The sequence below is a fragment of the Somniosus microcephalus genome, chromosome 3, assembly GCF_052327205.1.
Source record: "Somniosus microcephalus isolate GS21.2 chromosome 3, FLI_Smic_1.0, whole genome shotgun sequence".
Lineage (NCBI taxonomy): Eukaryota > Metazoa > Chordata > Chondrichthyes > Squaliformes > Somniosidae > Somniosus > Somniosus microcephalus.
In genome coordinates this window covers 369,441,162-369,462,318 of record NC_140989.1, presented here as the reverse complement: position 1 = coordinate 369,462,318, position 21,157 = coordinate 369,441,162, and the positions used below count along the sequence as shown (strand labels likewise).

At 51.3% G+C, this 21,157-nt stretch overlaps 1 protein-coding gene across 2 annotated transcripts in view; it reads right to left on the bottom strand.

Annotated features, from left to right (window-relative positions):
- The window catches only part of LOC147122430 (leucine-rich repeat and IQ domain-containing protein 3-like), a 102,724-nt gene extending 82,986 nt beyond the window's left edge, over window positions 1-19,738 (bottom strand). For both annotated transcript variants that reach the window (XM_085983584.1, XM_085983585.1), the window contains exons 1-3: window positions 19,658-19,738; window positions 12,659-12,937; window positions 4,479-4,799 (exon numbers count right to left, since the gene is read on the bottom strand). In XM_085983584.1, the coding sequence (XP_085839710.1) occupies window positions 4,479-4,799; window positions 12,659-12,937; window positions 19,658-19,723 (666 nt within the window). In that variant the 5' untranslated portion in view covers window positions 19,724-19,738. The remainder of the gene's footprint in view (window positions 1-4,478; window positions 4,800-12,658; window positions 12,938-19,657) is intronic.
- Window positions 19,739-21,157: the final 1,419 nt, after the last annotated feature.

The window sequence follows — 21,157 nt, the reverse complement described above, 5'->3', positions numbered from 1 at the left end:
TGCAGTCCCTGTGGTGAAGGTGCTCCCACAGTGCTGTTAGGGAGGGAGTTCCAGGATTTTGACACAGCGACAATGAAGGAACGGCGATATATTTCCAAGTCAGGATGGTGTGTAACTTGGAGGGGAACTTGGAGGTGGTGGTGTTCCCATGCACCTGCTGCCCTTGTCCTTCTAGGTGGAAGAGGTCGCGGGTTTGGGAGGTGCTGCTGAAGAAGCCTTGGCGAGTTGCTGCAGTGCATCTTGCAAATGGTGCACACTGCAGCCACGGTACGCCGGTGGTGGAGGGAGTGAATGCATAAGAGGTTAGCGTGCAAAATTAAGGCACATGGGATTGGGGGCAAGGTATTGACTTGGATAGAGAACTGGTCGGCGGACAGAAAGCAAAGAGTTGGAATAAACGGGTCGTTTTCCGAGTGGCAGGCAGTGACTAGTGGGGTACCGCAAGGATCGGTCCTAGGACCCCAGCTGTTCACAATATATATTAATGATCTGGACGAGGGAATTGGATGTAATATCTCCAAATTTGCAGACGACACAAAGCTGGGTGGGAGGGTATGCTGTGAGGAGGATGTCATGAAACTCCAGTACGATTTGGACAGGTTGGGTGATTGGGCAGAAACATGGCAAATGCACTATAATGTGGATAAATGTGAGGTTATCCACTTTGGTGGCAAAAACAGGAAGGCAGATTATTATTTGAATGGCAATAGATTGGGAGAAGGGGAAGTGCAAAGAGACCTGGGTGTTCTTGTGCACCAGTCGCTGAAGGTAAGCATGCAGGTGCAGCAGGCGGTTAAGAAGGCAAATGGTATGTTGGCCTTCATAGCAAGAGGGTTCGAGTACAAGAACAAGGATGTCTTGCTGCAGTTGTACAGGGCCTTGGTGAGACCGCACCTTGAGTACTGTGTGCAGTTTTGGTCACCTTACCTGAGGAAGGACGTTCTTGCCATGGAGGGAGTGCAGCGAAGATTCACCAGGCTGATACCTGGGATGGCAGGAATGACGTACGGGGAGAGATTGTGTCAATTGGGCTTGTACTCACTGGAGTTTAGAAGATTGAGAGGGGATCTCATCGAAACCTATAAAATTCTGTCAGGTCTGGACAGACTAGATGCAGAAAGGATGTTTCTGATGGCTGGGGAGTCCAGAACCAGGGGTCATAGTCTAAGGATAAGGGGTAAGCCATTTAGGACTGAAATGAGGAGGAATTTCTTCACCCAGAGAGTGGTGAACCTGTGGTATTCTCTGCCACAGAGGGCAGTGGAGGCCTGTTCATTAAATATATTCAAGAAAGAGTTGGATATATTTCTTGAGGCTAAAGGGATCAAGGGATATGGGGAGAAGGCAGGGACAGGGTACTGAATTTGGATGATCAGCCATGATCTCATTGAATGGCGGAGCAGGCTCGAAGGGCCGAATGGCCGACTCCTGCTCCTATCTTCTATGTCTATGTTTCTATGTGGTGGATGGGATGCCAATCAAGCGGGCTGCTTTGTCCTGGATGGTGTCGAACTTCTTGAGTGTTGTTTTTGCTGCACTCATCCAGGCAAGTGGAGGGTATTCCATCACACTCCTTACTTGTGCCTTGTACATGGTGGAAAGGCTTTGGGGAGTCAGGAGGTGAGACACTCACTGCAGAATACCCAGCCTCTGACCTGCTCTTGTAACCACAGTATTTATGTGGCTGGTCTAGTAGTAATTAATGTATTCCATTAATTACTACATTTAAACAGCCCTTTATAACCTGAGCTTTTCCCATGTCCGTTCGCGTGCGCACTTTGGCTGCCGCTCCGGACACAGGCTATACCTTCCACCACTTGCCCCGCTCAGACCGCCGTGGTGACGGTGTGGCTCTCATCACCAAATCACACCTGGGTCTGTCCCCCTACTCCTCAGACACTTTCTCCTCCTTTGAGCATCTCACCTTATTCCACCCCTCTCACTTCTCATTTAAAATTCTTGTTCTTTACCGCCCACCCAAGTACCATAAAAACTTTATTAGCGACATCTTCACTGCTTTCCTCCCTCAGCCTCTGCACGGAATGACTTCTCATCCTCGGTGATTTTAACATCCATCCCAATTCACCATGCTCTCTCTCCTCTGAGTTCACTAGCCTCCTATCCTCCCTTAATCACTCCCTCCATGTAAATGCCCCAACCCATATTCACGGCCACCCCCTCGACCTTGCCATCTCTTGCGGTCAGTCGCAGAGAAGGCCATCTCTGACCACTTCCTCGTACAGCTCTCCACCCACATCCCCCTTCCATCCCCTCCAACCCTACTTCCTTCTGTGCCCGCCCCTGGAATAAACGCTCTCCCAACTCTCTTATAACTGCACCTATGAAATCCCAACTGTCCGGCCTTTGGCCCTCCATTCACCATGACATTTCTGCAGCTACCGATCTGTTCAACCACACCCTCACCACCACTTTTGATGTAGGGGGTGAAATTGGGCACCTTAGCGCCTCCTGTTAGCGCCTCCGGGGGGGCGGGGGAGGGGGCTAACGGGGCACTACCGGCTTTGCGGCGATAGTACCAACGCCCGCAAAATTGAGGTGGAGGTTTGCGGTGGCGGCAACCACTAGCGCCGCACTCTCCTGCGCCCGGAGATCGTGATGTCATCCGGGTGCGCCACGCCCCGGCTCTGGAATTCACTCTCGCCCCCCTGCCCGAGGGCCTGACGTTAGCAGCGACAGGTAGAGGAGGCGGAATGCAGTCGGATGAACACTGGAGGAACGCGATATAAAGGCGTCAACTTCCAGGTTTTTTCTTTAGTCGGCAAACAATGCTGCCTTGTCAGTTTGACAGAAGCAGGCAGGCGGTTTCAGCGATTCGAGTGTTTTCAACTTGAAGGAGTATTCTGGCTGAGAAAAATGTATCACTTTCATTTGGGTTACCTTTGATCGTGCAACATTTCCGTCATTTAATAGAGGCTGTGCTGGCACTGGAACTCGCTCTCCAGCATCACCGTCGGAGGCAGAGAGAAAGATTGCAAAATGTGGCTGGAGTGAGGAGGGCCAACAGGGCTCTCCACAGGAGGCCTTACCCTCCCAGGGTATTCCGGCAGCATTTCTCCTACATCAATCTCACTGAGGAACAGTGTCTTAGAAGGCTCCACTTCACCAAGGGCATGGTCACAGAGCTCTGCCACCTCCTGCAGCCAGACCTCGAGACTCACATCAGGAGCACCACGTCTCTCTCAGTGGTAGTAAAGGTCACTGTCACCCTCAATTTCTACGCCAGCGGATCCTTCCAGTGTACATCAGGAGACATATCTAAAATATCGCAGTTCGCCGTCCATTGCTGCATCCGCGAGGTCTCAGATACTCTCTACAGAAGGAGAAGGGACTAAATTTCCTTCCCCATGACCAGAGCGAAGCAGCGTGAACGTGGCTTTGCCAGGATAGCGGGCTTCCCCATGGTGCAGGGTGCCATTGACTGCACCCACGTCGCCTTGCGGGCACATCATAACAATTCTGCGGTATTCCGTAACCGCAATGGCTACCACTCACTAAATGTGCAGTTGGTGTGCGACCACACACTGCGCATCCTCACCGTCAATGCCTGCTATCCTGGCAGCAGCCACGATGCCTTCATCCTGCGCCAGACCGGTGTGCCAGCTCTGTTCCAGCCACCACATCATAAGTGGATGGCTGCTGGGAGACAAGGGCTATCCGCTCTCCACCTGGCTCATGACTCCCCTCCGCAACCCCAGCACCCGTGCCCAGGAATTTCTTCACCCAGAGAGTGGTGAACCTGTGGAATTCTCTACCACACAAGGCAGTTGAGGCCAATTCATTAAATATATTCAAGAAGGAGTTAGATATATTTCTTAAGGCTAAAGGGATCAAGGAATATGGGGAGAAAGCAGGGACAGGGTACTGAATTTGGATGATCAGCCATGATCTCATTGAATGGCGGAACAGGCTCGAGGGGCCGAATGGCCTACTCCTGCTCCTATCTTCTATGTTTCTATGGACGACATTCCGGCTTGGGCTGATAAGTGGCAAGTAACATTCGCGCCACACAAGTGTCAGGCAATGACTATATCCAACAAGAGAGCGTCTAACCACTGACTCTTGACATTCAACGGCATTACCATCACCAAATCCCCCAACATCAGCATCCTGGGGGTCACCATTGACCAGAAACTTAACTGGACCAGCCACATAATTACTGTGGCTACAAGAGCAGGTCAGAGGCATGGTATTCTGCGGCAAGTGTCTAACTAATGATGGAATTAATAATGGAGAACGGGGAAATGGCAGAGACTCTGAACAAATATTTTGTATCTGTCTTCACTGTAGAAGACACTAACAACATCCCAAAGATGGATAATCAAGGGGCCACAGGGAGGGGGGATCAAAAGACAATCACTATCACCAAGGAAATAGCACTCGGTAAAATAATGGGACTAAAAGACGACAAGTGGAAAACAAACTGTTTCTTTCCCTCAACAACAGAAATAGGCACCAACCTGTGAAGGTACGGGGAGATGAATAAAGAAATCTGGACTTAAAGGTTTGAACTGGTTACTTTTCGGCCAGTCCTCAATGACCTCCTCATCTGCAATGACAAAGTTGTCCAACACTTTGAGAGACCAGATGTTGTTGACGAGGTAATGCCGATACTTCGGTACGAGGCTCACTGGGGTGTCGAACAGGGTCAGAGCAACGAGGCTTGGGCAGGAAAACAGAGGCTCGAGACTGTTCAGGTCTCCAATGATGTTGTCATGGAGATATAGGACCTGCAGATACTTCATATCAGACCAAAAGTATTCATCCGGGAGATCTGTAATCTGATAATCATCAAAAACAAATATTAGTACATCATAGCCATTCGCAGGGGAGTGGGACTAATTGGATAGCTCTTATAAAGAGCCGGCACAGGAACAATGGGCCGAATGGCCTCCTTCTGTGCTTTATCATTCTAACTATACATGATACTGCAGTAAAATGAACCTCATCTGAAGGCGTAATGCTACTTGATCTGAAGAATCACTCAGCTATCAAGATTTATTTTCTCCACCTAGTTTTATAGGATACATTTGGCCCATTCTGCCTGTGCTAGCTCGCTGAAAGAGTTAATCACTTGGCAAAACTTTTGCCTCGGAGTCAGAAGGTTATGGGATCGAGCCCCACACCGGCAGTTGAGCGCAGAATCCAGGCTGACCCTCCAGTGTGGTACTGAGGGGGCGCCGATGTTCAAATGAGATGTTAAACTGAGGCCCCGACTGCCTGGTCAAGTGGTCGTAAAGGGCCCCTCGGGCACTATTCAGAGAAGAGCAAGGACTTCTCCCGGTGTCCTGGTCATATTTCATCCCTCAACCAACAGATTCAATGGTCATTCATTCATTTGCTGTTTGTGGGACCTTTCTATGCGCAAATTGGCTGGCGTGTTTACCTGCAAAGCAGCGCTACATTTCAAAAGTAATTCATTGGCCCTGAAGCACACTGAAACAGAACCACAAACAAGAAAGGCAGTATATTAATTCAATCCCTTTCCTGCTCACAGATCATCTAATAGGAAGAAGAGACGAGGAAGAAACAACATGTTGATGTGTATTTATATAGCACCTTTAATGTAGTAAAATATCCCAAGGCGCTTCACAGGAGCAATTATCAAACAAAATTTGACACCGAGCCACATAAGGAGATATTAGGATGGTGACCAAAAGCCTGGTCAAAGAGGTAGGTTTTAAGGAGCATCTAAAGGAGGAGAGAGAGGCGGCGAGGTTTAGGAATGGAATTCCAGAGCTTAGGGCCCAGGCAGCTGAAGGCACGGACGCCAATGGTGAACCAATTAAAATCGGGGATGCGCAAGAGAACCAAAATTGGAGGAGCACAGAGACCACAGAGGGCTGGAGGACGTAACGGAGATAGGGAGGGGCGACGCCACGGAGGGATTTGAAAATAAGGATGAGAATTTTAAAATTGAGGCGTAGCTAGACTGGGAGCCAATGTAGGTCAGCGAGCACAGGGGGTGATGGGTGAACGGGACTGGGTGCGAGTTAGGATACGGGCAGCAGAGTTTTGGATGAGCTGAAGTTTATGGAGGGTGGAAGCTGGGAGGCCGGTCAGGAGCATTGGAATAGTCAAGTCTAGGGGTAACAAAGGCAGGGATGAGGGTTTCAGCAGCGGATGAGCTGAGCTGAAGGGTGTGGCGTCGAGCGACGTTATGGAGGTGGAAATAGACGGTCTTAGTGACAGCGCGGATATGTGGTCGGAAACTCATCTCAGGGTCAAATACGACACCCAGGTTGCGAACGGTCTGGTTCAGCCTCAGACAGTTGCCAGGGAGAGGGATGGAGTCGGTGGCTGGGGAACGGAGTTTGTGGTGGGGACCAATTTTCATCTTTCTAATCATTGCCAGACGATATCTTCCCAATAATTAGTTGGAGGGAATTTCGGCTCATCCAGTACTGGACGTCGGACAAGCAGGGTGACCAATTAGAGACAGTGGAGGGGCTGATCGAGGTGAGGTGGAGCTGGGTGTCGTCAGTGTACACGTGGAACCTGACGTCATGTTTTCGGATGATGTCGCCGAGGGGGTCAAGGATAGATCCTTGGGGGACCCCAGAGGTACGGTGCAGGAGTGGGGAGAAGCCATTGCTGGTGATTCTGTGGCAATGAATGGATAGATGAGAATGGAACCAGGCGAGTGCAGTCCCACCTAGCGGGACGACAGAGGAGCGGTGTTTGAGGAGGATGTGGTGATCAACTATATCAAAGGTTGCAGACAGGTCGAGAAAGATGAGGAGGATTAGAAAGAAAGAACTTGCATTTCTATAGCGCCCTTCATGAACTCAAGACGTCCCAAAGCACTTCACAGCCAATGAAGTACTTTTCCTGAAGTGTAGTCACTGTTGTAATCAACATTCCCTCGAAGCTGCGTGGCCGGGACCGGCTTTCTCAATCTTAAATTTCGTGCGGTGAATAGGCCATGTAGCCTCTTAAAGGGGTCGCACACTCAAAACAATATCAGGGGGAACATTGGTTGTAATGTAGCACACAGCAGCAGATTTTTGCACAGCAAGATCCCACAAACAGCAATGTGGTTATTACTAAATCTGTTTTAGGGTGTTGGTTGAGGGATAAAAATTGACAAGAATTCCGTGGAGAACTCACCCGCTCTTCTTCGAAAAAGTGGCCATGGGATCTTTTACGTCCATCTGAGAGGGCAGACGAAACCTCGGTTTAACATCTCATTCAAAAGATGGCACCTCCGACAGTGCAGCACTCCCTCAGTACTGCCCCTCCGACAGTGCAGCGCTTCCTCAGTACTGCCCCTCCGACAGTGCAGCGCTCCCTCAGTACTGACCCTCCGACAGTGCAGCGCTCCCTCAGTACTGTCCCTCCGACAGTGCAGCACTCTCTCAGTACTGCCCCTCCGACAGTGCGGCGCTCCCTCAGTACTGCCCCTCCGACAGTGCAGCGCTCCCTCAGTACTGCCCCTCCGACAGTGCAGCGCTCCCTCAGTACTGACCCTCCGACAGTGCAGCGCTCCCTCAGTACTGTCCCTCCGACAGTGCAGTGCTCGCTCAGTACTGCCCCTCCAACAGTGCAGCGCTCCCTCAGTACTGCACCTCCGACAGTGCAGCCCTCCCTCAGTACTGCCCCTCCGACAGTGCAGCGCTCCATCAGTACTGCCTCTCCGACAGTGCAGTGCTACCTCAGTACTGCCCCTCCGACAGTGCAGCACACCCTCAGTATTGCCCCTCCGACAGTACAGCGCTCCCTCAGTACTTTACCTGACAGTGCAGCGCTCCCTCAGTACTGACCCTCCGACAGTGCAGCGCTCCCTCAGTCCTGCCCCTCCGACAGTGCGGCGCTCCCTCAGTACTGACCCTCCGACAGTGCAGCGCTCCCTCAGTACTTAACCTGACAGTGCAGCGCTCCCTCAGTACTGCCCCTCCGACAGTGCAGCACTCCCTCAGTACTGCCCCTCCGACAGTGCAGCGCTCCCTCAGTACTGCCCCTCCAACAGTGCGGCGCTCCCTCAGTACTGCCCCTCCGACAGTGCGGCGCTCCCTCAGTACTTTACCTGACAGTGCAGTGCTCCCTCAGTACTGCACTGGGAGTATCAGCCTGAATTCTGCGCTCAAATCTGATTCAGGCGAGAGTGCTACCCAATGAGCCACAGCTGACAAGTGCCTTGCAAGGTGTGTTGCTCAGCAACGTTAGAAGTATATGGCCTCCATTCAACATGTACCCAGATGAGACAGCTGAGAGCAGGGTTTACCATGTTGAATGCAATGGGTGCCACACCATGCCCTTCTACTCTCATAGTCATAGAGTCATAGAGTTTTACAGCACAGAAAGAGGCCCTTCGGCCCATCGTGTCTGCGCCGCCCATCCATCCCTGTCCAGTCTAATCCCATTTTCCAGCATTTGGTCCATAGCCTTGTATGCAATGGCATTTCAAGTGCTCATCCAAATGCTTCTTGAATGTTGTGGTGTGGAGATGCTGGAGTTGGACTGGGGTGGACAAATGTAAGAAGTCACACAACACCAGGTTATAGTCCAACAGCTTTATTTGAAATCACAAGCTTTCGGAGCGCTGCTCCTTCGTCAGGTGAAGTGGAGAAATGCATAAAGATGCATCTCTACACAGATGCGGCCGGACCTGCTGTGATTTCCAGCCAAAAAAAATGTTTTTTGTCTGTTTTTTTGTTTTTCATACAGACCCCAGCATCTGCAATATTTGACCCCTTGTGACCCCACCTCATTGTTCTTTGATGTAATGTTTCCCTGGCTGACCTGTTTGGACACCATTCACACCTTTGACTGCTGTGATTATCTCTCTGCCGAGGTGCGATAAATGGCAGTTGGAAAGGTTACCTGTAAACATCTGACATGATTCTCTGACTATATAAGCTGTGTCTTTATGCATTTCTCCACTTCACCTGAAGAAGGAGCAGCGCTCCGAAAGCTTGTGATTTCAAATAAAGCTGTTGGACTATAACCTGGTGTTGTGTGACTTCTTACATTCTTGAATGTTGTGAGGGTTCCTGCCTCTACCACCCTTTCAGGCAGTGAGTTCCAGATTCCAACCACCCTCTGGGTGAAAAAGTTCCTCCTCAAATCCCCTCTAAATCTCCTTCTCCTTACCCTGAATCTATGCCCCCTTGTTATTGACCCCCCTACTAAGGGGAAAAGTTCCTCTTTATCTACCCTATCTATGCCCCTCATCATTTTGTACACCTCAATCAGGTCCCCCCTCAGCCTTCTTTGCTCCAAGGAAAACAACCCCAGCCTGTTTAGTCTTTCTTCATAGCTGAGGCGCTCCATCCCAGGTAACATCCTGGTGAATCTTCTCTGCACCCTCTCCAAAGCAATCACATCCTTCCTATAGTGAGGCGACCAGAACTGCACACAGTACTCCAGCTGTGGCCTCACCAGCATTTTGTACAGCTCCATCATAACCTCCCTGCTCTTATATTCTATGCCTCGGCTAATGAAGGCAAGTATCCCATATGCCTTTTTAACCACCTTATCTACCTGTTCCGCTGCCTTCAGAGATCTATGTACATGTACACCAAGGTCCCTCTGACCCTCTGTACTTCCTAGGGTCCTACCACTCATTGTGTATTCCCTTGCCTTATTTGTCCGTCCAAAATGCATCACCTCGCACTTTTCAGGGTTAAATTCCATTTGCCACTTTTCCGCCCATCTGACCAACCCGTTTATATCGTCCTGTAGCCTGAGGCTTTCCTCCTCGCAATTTACCACCCCACCAATTTTTGTGTCATCTGCGAACTTACTGATCATACCTTTTACATTCTCATCCAAATCATTTATGTAGATCACAAACAACAAGGGACCCAGCACCGATCCCTGAGGTACCCCACTGGACACAGGCTTCCAGTCACAAAAGCATCCTTCGACCATCACCCTCTGCCTCCTGCCACTCAGCCAGTTTAGGATCCAACGCGCCAAGGCACCCTGGATCCCATGGGCTCTTACCTTCTTGACCAGTCTCCTATGCAGGACTTTGTCAAAAGCTTTACTGAAGTCCATGTAAACCACATCCACAGCATTTCCCTCATCCACCCCACTAGTCACCCCCTCGAAAAATTCAATCAGATTTGTCAGACATGATTTACCCTTGACAAAGCCATGCTGACTATCCCCGATTAATCCTTGCCTCTCCAAGTGGAGACTAATTTTGTCCCTCAGAATTTTTTCCAATAATTTCCCTACCACAGATGTTAGGCTCACTGGCCTGTAATTCCCTGGTTTATCCCTGCTACCCTTCTTGTATAATGGTACTACATTAGCTGCTCTCCAGTCCTCTGGTACATCCCCTGTGGCCAGAGAGGTTCTGAAAATGTGTGTCAGAGCCCCTGCAATCTCCTCCTTTGCCTCCCACAGCAGCCTGGGATACATCTCGTCCGGGCCTGGGGATTTATCCACTTTTTGGCCTGCTAAAACCGCTAGCACCTCCTCCCTCTCGATGCTAATATGTTCAAGTATGTCACAGTCCCCTTGCCCGATTTCTATGTCTGCATCGTCTCTCTCCATAGTGAACACAGATGCAAAAAATTCATTTAAAACCCCGCCTACATCATCTGGCTCTACACACAGATTGCCACTTTGGTCCCTAATGTGCCCTACCCTTTCCCTGGTTATCCTCTTGCCCTTAATATACTTATAAAACATCTTAGGATTTTCCTTTATTTTGCTCGCCAGTGTTATTTCATGGCCCCTCCTCGCCCTCCTAATTTCTTTTTTAAGTATGCCCCTGCACTTTTTATACTCCTCTAGGGCTTCTTCCGTCTTTAGTCTTTTGTAACTGCCAAAAGCCCCCCTTTTATTTCTAATGCATTTTTGTATATCCCTTGTCATCCAAGGTTCCCTTTGCTTGTTGGTCCCACCCTTGACCTTTACAGGAACATGTTGGCGTTGTACTCTCTCTATTTCCCTTCTGAAAGTCTCCCACTGTCTTGATGTGGATTTTCCTATAAGTAGCTGCTCCCAGTCCACTTTGGCCAGATCCTGCCTTATCATATTAAAATCGGCCTTCCCCCAATTTAGAACCCTTATTTCCGGGCCGTCTTTGTCTTTTTCCATGACCACCTTAAATCTCACCGAATTATGGTCACTGTCGCCAAAATGCTCTCCTACTGACACTTCCACCACTTGCCCGGCTACATTCCCCAGAATTAGGTCCAGTATCGCCCCCTCTCTTGTAGGACTTTCTACATGTTGGCTCAAAAAGCTCTCCTGGATGCACTTTAAGAATTCTGCACCCTCTAAACCTTTCACACTCTGACTATCCCAATTAATATTGGGGAAGTTGAAATCCCCCACTATTATTACCCTATTATTTTCGCACTTTTCTGAGATTTGCCTACATATCTGTTCCTCTATCTCCCCCTGACTGTTTGGGGGCCTATAGTACACTCCCAGCAAAGTGCTTGCCCCCTTTTTGTTTTTAAGTTCTACCCATATGGCCTCATTAGAGGAACCCGCTAATATATCATCCCTCCTTACAGCAGTAATTGACTCCTTAATTAATATTGCAACACCCCCTCCCTTTTTACACCCCCCTCTGTCTCGCCTGAAGATTCTATACCCCGGAATATTGAGCTGCCAGTCCTGACCCTCCCTCAACCATGTCTCCGTGATAGCAACAATATCGTACTCCCATGTGTTCAACAACAACTTCAGTTCATCCACCTTATTTGCAAGACTCCTTGCATTAAAATAAATGCCTTCCAGCCCTGCCATATTCCCTTTTGCCTTCACATATTTGCTCTGCCTTGGTTTTTTTCCTCTGTATTTGGCTGTAAATCACCCCCTGCTATAGCTCCACTCTGTACCCCATCCCCCTGCCAAGTTCGTTTAAACCCCCCCCAGCAGTGCTAGCAAACCTCCCCGCAAGGATATTGGTTCCCCTCTGGTTCAGGTGTAAACCGTCCGACTTGTACAAGTCCCACCTTTCCCAGAAGCAGACCCAGTGATCCAGGAAACTAAAGCCCTCCCCCCTGCACCATCCCTTTAGCCACGCATTCATCTGTTCTATCTTCCCATTCCTATATTCACTAGCACGTGGCACCGGGAGTAATCCAGAGATTACAACCTTTGAGGTCCTGCTCCTTAATCCTTCACCTAGCTCCCTAAATTCTTGCTGCAGGACCTCATCCCTCTTTTTACCTATGTCGTTGGTACCAATGTGGACCACGACCTCTGGCTGTTCACCCTCCCCCTCCAGAATGCCCTGCAGCCGCTCAGTGATATCCTTGACCCTGGCACCAGGGAGGCAACAAACCATCCTGGATTCACGTCTACGGCCACAGAAACGCCTATCTGTTCCCCTTACTATAGAATCCCCTACCACTATTGCTCTGTGGAGCACTGCGCTGTCTGGGACAGACGGTTTCCCTCCTGTTAACTCTGGAGTGACTGTCTGTAAATAGTAATGCATTGCCAGTCAAGCACTTTGGGACGTACAGAGGACAGGATGAGGCACAAGTTCTTTCGACAGCCCACGTACACAGGAATGCAATGAGTCTCACTCACTAGCTCTTACTATGCACTGGTTAGTAGCTATACTGTTGCTGCAAACATTTAACATTCGGGACACAGATCTGTCATTCTTAGATTTCCAATTGTGCGACATTGTTTTGTTGAGCACACATCCTGCCTCACTTACATGGTTTCCATGGAGATCCAGCTTGATTAAATTTCGACAGTATGAGAGGGGTTTAATATTAGTGATGTAATTCCTGGACAGGATGCAAATCCTCAGAGCCGGGCAATTGGTCAAGTCGCCCAGGTTTATCAGATAATGTCCGGACAAGTTTACTACCACAATCTCCTCCAGTTTCTTCTCTTTGTCCATGTGATCCATCTCTCCATGCGACAGGATTAAGGATTTTGAAGGCGACACAAGGTGACTGTTATCTACAAGACCTCTCTTATCTGTGGAGATCTGTGGGATACACGACACCAAGGAGTGAGAAAGGTGAAAAAATGTTAACCACGACCAGGACAAATGCAGAGGCTAGAGTGTATTTTCTGTAGAAAGCATTCCTCTCTTCCCCATCTCTTTTAAAAAAGCACATCATCTAGGCTGACACTTCAGTGCAACACTGAAGGAGTGCTGCATTGTCGGGAGGTGCTGTCTTTCGAAATGTCTAAACCGGGGCCCCTCTGCCCTCTCAGGTGGACATCCTAAATGGCCACCCCTTTATCCTGAGACTGTGACCCCTAGTTCTGGACTCTCCAGCCAGGGGGAAACAGCCTCTCAGCATCTAACCTGTCAAGCCCGCTAAGGATTTTATACCTTTCAATGAGGACTGAGATGAGGAGAAATTTCTTCACTTGGAGGGTTGTGAATCTTTGGAATTCTCTACCCCAGAGGGCTCTGGATGCTCAGTCATCATTGAGTATATTCTTGGACTCTAAGGGAATCAAGGGATACGGGGATCAGGTGGGAAAGTGGAGTTGAGGTCGAAGCGGAGCAGGCTCGAGGGGCCGTATGGACCACGCCTGCTCCTAGTTCTTATGTTTTTATATAATTGCAGCAGGACTATCTTACTCTTGTACTCCAACTCCCTTGCAATAAAGGCTAGCATACTGTTTGCCTTCCTAATTTCATGCTGTGCCTGCATGTTAACTTTCTGGTGATTTGTGTACAAGGACACCCAAATCCCTCTGAATCCCAACATTTCCCAGTCTCTCACCTTTTAAAAAATATTCTGCTTTTCCATTCTTCCTACCAAAGTGGATAATTTCACACTTCCCCACATCATACTCCATCTGCCACCTTTTTGCCCACTCACTTAACCTGTCTAAATCCCTTTGCAGCCTCTCACAGCTTACTTTCCCACCTAGCTTTGTATCGTCAGCAAACTTGGATACACTGCACTCAGTCCCCTCATCTAAATCATTGATATAGATGATAAATTGCTGAGGCCCAAACACTGATCCTTGCGGCACCCCACTATTACACACTGCCATCCCAAGTATTCCGTTTATTCCTACTCGCTGTTTTTTGTCCGTTAACCAATCCTCTATCCATGCTGCCCCATGAGCGCTAATCTTGTGTAACAACCGCTTGTGTGGCACCTTATCGAATGCCTTCTGAAAATCCGAATATAGTCCATCCACTGGCTTCCCCTTATCTACACTGCTAGTTACGTCCTCAAAAAACGCAAATAGATTTGTCAAACAATATTTCCCTTGACTCTGCATAATCATATCGTGATTTTCCAAGTGCTCTGTTACCATGTCCTTAATAATGGATTCCTGCACTTTCCCGTCGATGTCAAGCTAACTGGCCTGTAGTTCCCCGTTTCCTCTCTCCCTCCTTTCTTGAATAGCGAGGTTACATTTGTTACCATCCAATCCGCTGGGACTGTTCTAGAATCTAGGGAATTCTGGAAGATCACAACCAATGCATCCACTATCTCCGCAGCCACCTCTTTTACAACCCTAGGATGCAGGCCATCAGGTTCAGGGGATTTGTCGGCTTTTAGTGCCATTAATTTCTCCAGTACTTTTTCTTGACTAATATTAATTACTTTAAGTTCCTCACTCTTTAGACCCTTGGTTCCCCATTATTTTCGGTATGTTCTTTGTGTCTTCTACTGTGAAAACAGGCACAAAATATTTGTTTAACATCTCTGCCAGTTCCTTATTCCCCAGTATAATTTCTCCTGTCTCAGCCTCTAAGGGACCCATATCTACTTTTGCTATCTCTTCCTTTTTATATACTTGTAAAAGCCCTTACAATCTGATTTTATATTTCCTGCTAGTTTACTCTCATTCTATCTTATCCCTCTTGATCAATTTACTGATGTTTAAAACCCTCCCAATCCTCAGGCTTACTACTCTTTTGCAACATTGTCAGTCTCTTCTTTTAATCTAATACTACCCTTAACTTCTCTAGTTAGCCACGGATGGATCACTTATCCGGTGGTGTTTTTATTCCTCAAGGGTATCTATATTCATTGAGAATTATGAATTATTTCTTTAAATGTTTGCCATTGCTTATCTACCGTCATATCTTTTAATCTAATTTCCCAATTTATGCCAACCAACATGCCACTCATACCTCCATAATTGGCTTTGTTTAAATTTAAGACACTAGTTTTAATTTAGCCACATCACTCTCAAACTTAATATGAAATTCTATCATATTATGATCACTCTTCCCTAGAGAATCCTTTACTACAAGGTTATTAATTAAACCTATCTCATTACACAATACTAGATCTAAAATAGCCTGTTCCCTAGTTGGTTCCTTGAGGGTTGGGAGAGACAAGAGCCCGGAAAACTGGCTTTAGAAAGTTCGAGTGCTCCAAATTCATCCGTCAAGGTTTCGGGGGCACATGGAAGTGTCCTGATAGCCAGTCCGCTGCTGAGGGGAGTCTGCAGACAACTGTTCCACGGGTCAGAACCGGCCAACAGACTGCATGTTTACCACGCCTGTTTAGGGTGTTAGAGTAAGTAACTGGGGGTTAAGGTTTAGGGTCTTAAGGTTTTAGGCTGTTAAGGTTAGTGACTAGGGTATTCGGGTTAGTGACTGGGGTATTCGGGTTAGTGACTAGCATTTACAGTGTTCGGGTTAGGACTGGGGTTTAGGGTTAGTCGTGTCAGCCGTAAGTCAGTTGGTAGCACTCTCGAATCTGAGTCAGAAGGTTGTGGGTTCAATTCCCACTCTAGAAACTTGAGCACAAAAATCTAGGCTGACACTCTAGCACTGTTGGAGGTGCTGTCTTTCGATTGAGATGTTAAACCGAGGCCCCATCTGCCCTTTCAGGTGGATGTAAAAGATCCCACGGCACTATGTTGAAGAGCAAGGGAGTTCTCCCCGGTGTCCTGGGGCCAATATTTATCACTCAACTAACATCGCTGAAACAGATGATCTGGTCATTATCACATTGCTGTTTGTGGGAGTTTGCTGTGCACAAACTGGCTGTCGCGGTTCCAACATTACAGCAGTGACTACACGCCAAAAAGTACCTTTGGCTATAAAATGCTTTGGGAAGCCCTGAGGTCGTGAAAGGTGCTATAGAAATGCAAATCTTTCTTTTCTTTCTTAGTGACTAGGGTTTAGGGTGTTGGGGTTAGAGTGTGGATTACTCAAAGGGCAGCGCCTCCCAGTGTGGCCCCACCCTCAGTGAGACTCCGCCAGTGAGACCCCTTCCCCAGTGAGACACCTCCAGCGGTGAGGCTCTTCCCCAGTGAGACCCCCTCCAGTGGTGAGGCTGTTCTCCAGTGAGACACCTCCAGCGGTGAGGCTGTTCCCCAGTGAGACCCCCTCCAGTGGTGAGGCTGTTCCCTAGTGAGACCCCTCCAGTGGTGAGGCTGTTCTCCAGTGAGACCCACTTCCCCAGTGAGACCCCCTCCAGTGGTGAGACTGTTCCCCAGTGAGACCCCTCCAGTGGTGAGGCTGTTCCCCAGTGAGACCCCTCCAGTGATGAGGCTGTTCTCCAGTGAGACCCCCTCCAGTGGTGAGGCTGTTCCCCAGTGAGACCCCTCCAGTGGTGAGGCTGTTCCCCAGTGAGACCCCTCCAGTGGTGAGGCTGTTCCCCAGTGAGAACCCTCCAGTGGTGAGGCTGTTCCCCAGTGAGACCCCTCCAGTGGTGAGGCTGTTCCCCAGTGAGACCCCCTCCAGTGGTGAGGCTGTTCCCCAGTGAGACCCCCTCCAGTGGTGAGGCTGTTCACCAGTGAGACCCCTCCAGTGGTGAGGCTGTTCTCCAGTGAGACCCCTCCAGTGGTGAGGCTGTTCCCCAGTGAGACCCCTCCAGTGGTGAGGCTGTTCTCCAGCGAGACCCTCTTCCCCAGTGAGACCCCCTCCAGTGGTGAGGCTGTTCCCAGGTGAGACCCCCTCCAGTGGTGAGGCTGTTCCCCAGTGAGACCCCCTCCAGTGGTGAGGCTGTTCCCCAGTGAGACCCCTCCAGTGGTGAGGCTGTTTCCCTGTGAGACCCCCTCCAGTGGTGAAGCTGTTTCCCAGTGAGACCCCTCCAATGGTGAGGCTGTTTCCCAGTGAGACCCCTCCAGTGGTGAGGCTGTTCCCCAGTGAGACCCCTCCAGTGGTGAGGCTGTTTCCCTGTGAGACCCCCTCCAGTGGTGAAGCTGTTTCCCAGTAAGACCCCTCCAGAGGTGAGGCTGTTTCCCAGTGAGACCCCTCCAGTGGTGAGGCTGTTTCCCTGTGAGATCCCCTCCAGTGGTGAAGCTGTTTCCCAGTAAGACCCCTCCAGCGGTGAGGCTGTTCCCCAGTGAGACCCCTCCAGTGGTGAGGCTGTTTCCCTGTGAGACCCCTCCAGTGGTGAGGCTGTTTCCCTGTGAGACCCCTCCAGTGGTGAGGCTGTTTCCCTGTGAGACCCCCTCCAGTGGTGAAGCTGTTTCCCAGTGAGACCCCTCCAGTGGTGAGGCTGTTTCCCAGTGAGACCCCTCCAGTGGTGAGGCTGTTCCCCAGTGAGACCCCTCCAGTGGTGAGGCTGTTCCCCAGTGAGACCCCTCCAGTGGTGAGGCTGTTCCCCAGTGAGACCCCTCCAGTGGCGAGGCTGTTCCCCAGTGAGACCCCTCCAGTGGTGAGGCTGTTCCCCAGTGAGACCCCTCCAGTGGTGAGGCTGTTCCCCAGTGAGACCCCTCCAGTGGTGAGGCTGTTTCCCAGTGAGACCCCTCCAGTGGTGAGGCTGTTCCCCAGTGAGACCCCCTCCAGTGGTGAGGCTGTTCACCAGTGAGAAACCTCCAGTGGTGAGGCTGTTCTCCAGTGAGACCCCTCCAGTGGTGAGGCTGTTCCCCAGTGAGACCCCTCCAGTGGTGAGGCTGTTTCCCTGTGAGACCCCCTCCAGTGGTGAAGCTGTTTCCCAGTAAGACCCCTCCAGAGGTGAGGCTGTTTCCCAGTGAGACCCCTCCAGTGGTGAAGCTGTTTCCCAGTAAGACCCCTCCAGTGGTGAGGCTGTTTCCCAGTAAGACCCCTCCAGCGGTGAGGCTGTTTCCCAGTGAGACCCCTCCAGTGGTGAGGCTGTTTCCCTGTGAGACCCCCTCCAGTGGTGAGGCTGTTTCCCTGTGAGACCCCCTCCAGAGGTGAGGCTGTTTCCCAGTGAGACCCCTCCAGTGGTGAGGCTGTTTCCCAGTAAGACCCCTCCAGTGGTGAGGCTGTTTCCCTGTGAGACCCCCTCCAGTGGTGAGGCTGTTTCCCTGTGAGACCCCCCTCCAGTGGTGAAGCTGTTTCCCAGTGAGACCCCTCCAGTGGTGAGGCTGTTTCCCAGTGAGACCCCTCCAGTGGTGAGGCTGTTTCCCAGTAAGACCCCTCCAGTGGTGAGGCTGTTTCCCTGTGAGACCCCTCCAGTGGTGAGGCTGTTCCCCAGTGAGACCCCTCCAGTGGTGAGGCTGTTTCCCTGTGAGACCCCTCCAGTGGTGAGGCTGTTCCCCAGTGAGACCCCTCCAGTGGTGAGGCTGTTCCCCAGTGAGACCCCTCCAGTGGTGAGGCTGTTCCCCAGTGAGACCCCTCCAGTGGTGAGGCTGTTCCCCAGTGAGACCCCCTCCAGTGGTGAGGCTGTTCACCAGTGAGAAACCTCCAGTGGTGAGGCTGTTCTCCAGTGAGACCCCTCCAGTGGTGAGGCTGTTCCCCAGTGAGGCCCCTCCAGTGGTGAGGCTGTTCCCCAGTGAGACCCCCTCCAGTGGTGAGGCTGTTCCCCAGTGAGACCCCTCCAGTGGTGAGGCTGTTTCCCTGTGAGACCCCCTCCAGTGGTGAAGCTGTTTCCCAGTAAGACCCCTCCAGAGGTGAAGCTGTTTCCCAGTGAGACCCCTCCAGTGGGACCCCTCCAGTGGTGAGGCTGTTTCCCTGTGAGACCCCTCCAGTGGTGAGGCTGTTTCCCTGTGAGACCCCCCTCCAGTGGTGAAGCTGTTTCCCAGTGAGACCCCTCCAGTGGTGAGGCTGTTTCCCAGTGAGACCCCTCCAGTGGTGAGGCTGTTTCCCAGTGAGACCCCTCCAGTGGTGAGGCTGTTTCCCTGTGAGACCCCCTCCAGTGGTGAGGCTGTTTCCCTGTGAGACCCCCCTCCAGTGGTGAAGCTGTTTCCCAGTGAGACCCCCTCCAGTGGTGAAGCTGTTTCCCAGTGAGACCCCTCCAGTGCTGAGGCTGTTTCCCAGTGAGACCCCTTCAGTGGTGAGGCTGTTTCCCAGTAAGACCCCCTCCAGTGGTGAGGCTGTTCCCCAGTGAGACCCCTCCAGTGGTGAGGCTGTTCCCCAGTGAGACCCCCTCCAGCGGTGAGGCTGTTTCCCTGTGAGACCCCCTCCAGTGGTGAAGCTGTTTTCCCTGTGAGACCCCCTCCAGTGGTGAAGCTGTTTCCCAGTGAGACCCCTCCAGTGGTGAGGCTGTTTCCCAGTGAGACCCCTCCAGTGGTGAGGCTGTTTCCCAGTAAGACCCTCCAGTGGTGAGGCTGTTTCCCTGTGAGACCCCCCTCCAGTGGTGAAGCTGTTTCCCAGTGAGACCCCTCCAGTGCTGAGGCTGTTTCCCAGTGAGACCCCTTCAGTGGTGAGGCTGTTTCCCAGTGAGACCCCTCCAGTGGTGAGGCTGTTCCCCAGTGAGACCCCTCCAGCGGTGAGGCTGTTTCCCTGTGAGACCCCCTCCAGTGGTGAGGCTGTTTCCCAGTGAGACCCCTCCAGTAGTGAGGCTGTTTCCCCGGCACCTACCGGCGGCGGCGGCCGGACTCTCGCCTCGGCACACTGCGGCAGCTCCTTGCCCCCAGCAGGCGCCATGACGCGGGGCCTGTGCTGGGGCCTAGGGCCGGGGGTTGCTATGGGAAACAGCGGCGCTTGCACTGCGGCTTTAGCGCATGCGCGGCCACCCGGGGCAGCCAATGGTCTCCGAGACAGACCGCGGGCCCGCCCCCCTCCACAGGCCCCGCCCCCCGTCCCTGACCCCCCCCCCCGTCCCCGACCCCCCTGTCCCTGACCCCCCTGTCTCCTCACCCCCCTGTCCCCGACCCCCCTGTCTCTCAATTTTCAATTTCAATTTCAATTTAAATCGCTTTATTGGCATGATAAGTCACATCTTATGTTGCCAAAGCATCAAAATACATTTATGGTTTTAGCACATAAACGCAGTTCTATTCATACAGTGTAATAAAACAGGTATATCCCTGAGTGTATAAACATACATTCGCATTGTCTATATATATATTTTTTTCTTAGTTTAACTGGTTGTCCCCTCTGTTCATGGCAAGCTGTAACATAGTGCGCCGCCAGTGTTATACAGCTTCTCTCCTCTCCCAGTAGGAATGGGAGTTTTTTGGTTGTCATTCAGATTTCTGAAATCAGGGCATATTTGTGAGAATTTTTGGTAGAAATTCTCCTGATGCCCTGATATTTTCCACAAGCTGTGAGGAAGTGCATCTCTGTCTCCACCACTCCCTGACTGCAGTGAGAGCATATCCTGTCCCTCTCTTGGCAGCCTGGTCTGCCTGTGTCTGCCTTTTTTCGATCGCTAGGCTATGTTCGCTAAGTCTGTACCTTGTCAAGGTTCTTCTCAGTTTGTTATCCCTTTTACCATGGTCAGGTAATCAGCTATGTTGTATTGTCTGTTTAGGGCCAAGTAGCAATTGAGTTTGCTTTGGGTTTTTGTTGTTTTCTGCCCAATATGTCAGATATTTTTCCTTTTGCTTAGCGACCGATTGTGTTGGGTCGAATTCTTTGTGTTACCCTGTCACTGTCCTGGGTCACCCCCCCTGTCCCTCTGTCCCTGACCCCCCCGTCCCCGACCCCCCTGTCCCTGACCCCCCTGTCCCCCCTGTCTCTGACCCCCCCTGTCCCCCACCCCCAGTCCCCCTGTCTCTCACCCCCCCCGTCCCCCTGTCCCCGACCCCCCTGTCCCCGTCTCTCACCTCCCCTTCCCCGTCTCCCTGTCCCCTGACCCTCCCTGTCCCTGACCCCCCTGTCCCCCCTGTCCCTGACCCCCCGTCCCTGACCCCCGTCACTGACCCCCCTGTCCCCCTGTCTCTCACCCCCCCGTCCCCCTGTCTCTGACCCCCCTGTCCCTGACCCCCCCTGCCCCCGACACCCCTGCCCCCGAACCCCCTGCCCCCGATCCCCCCTGTCCCTGACCCCCCTGTCCCTGACCCCCCTGTCCCCGCTCTCACCCCTCCTTCCCCCTGTCCCTGACCCCCCTGTCCCCCTGTCCCCTGACCCCCCTGT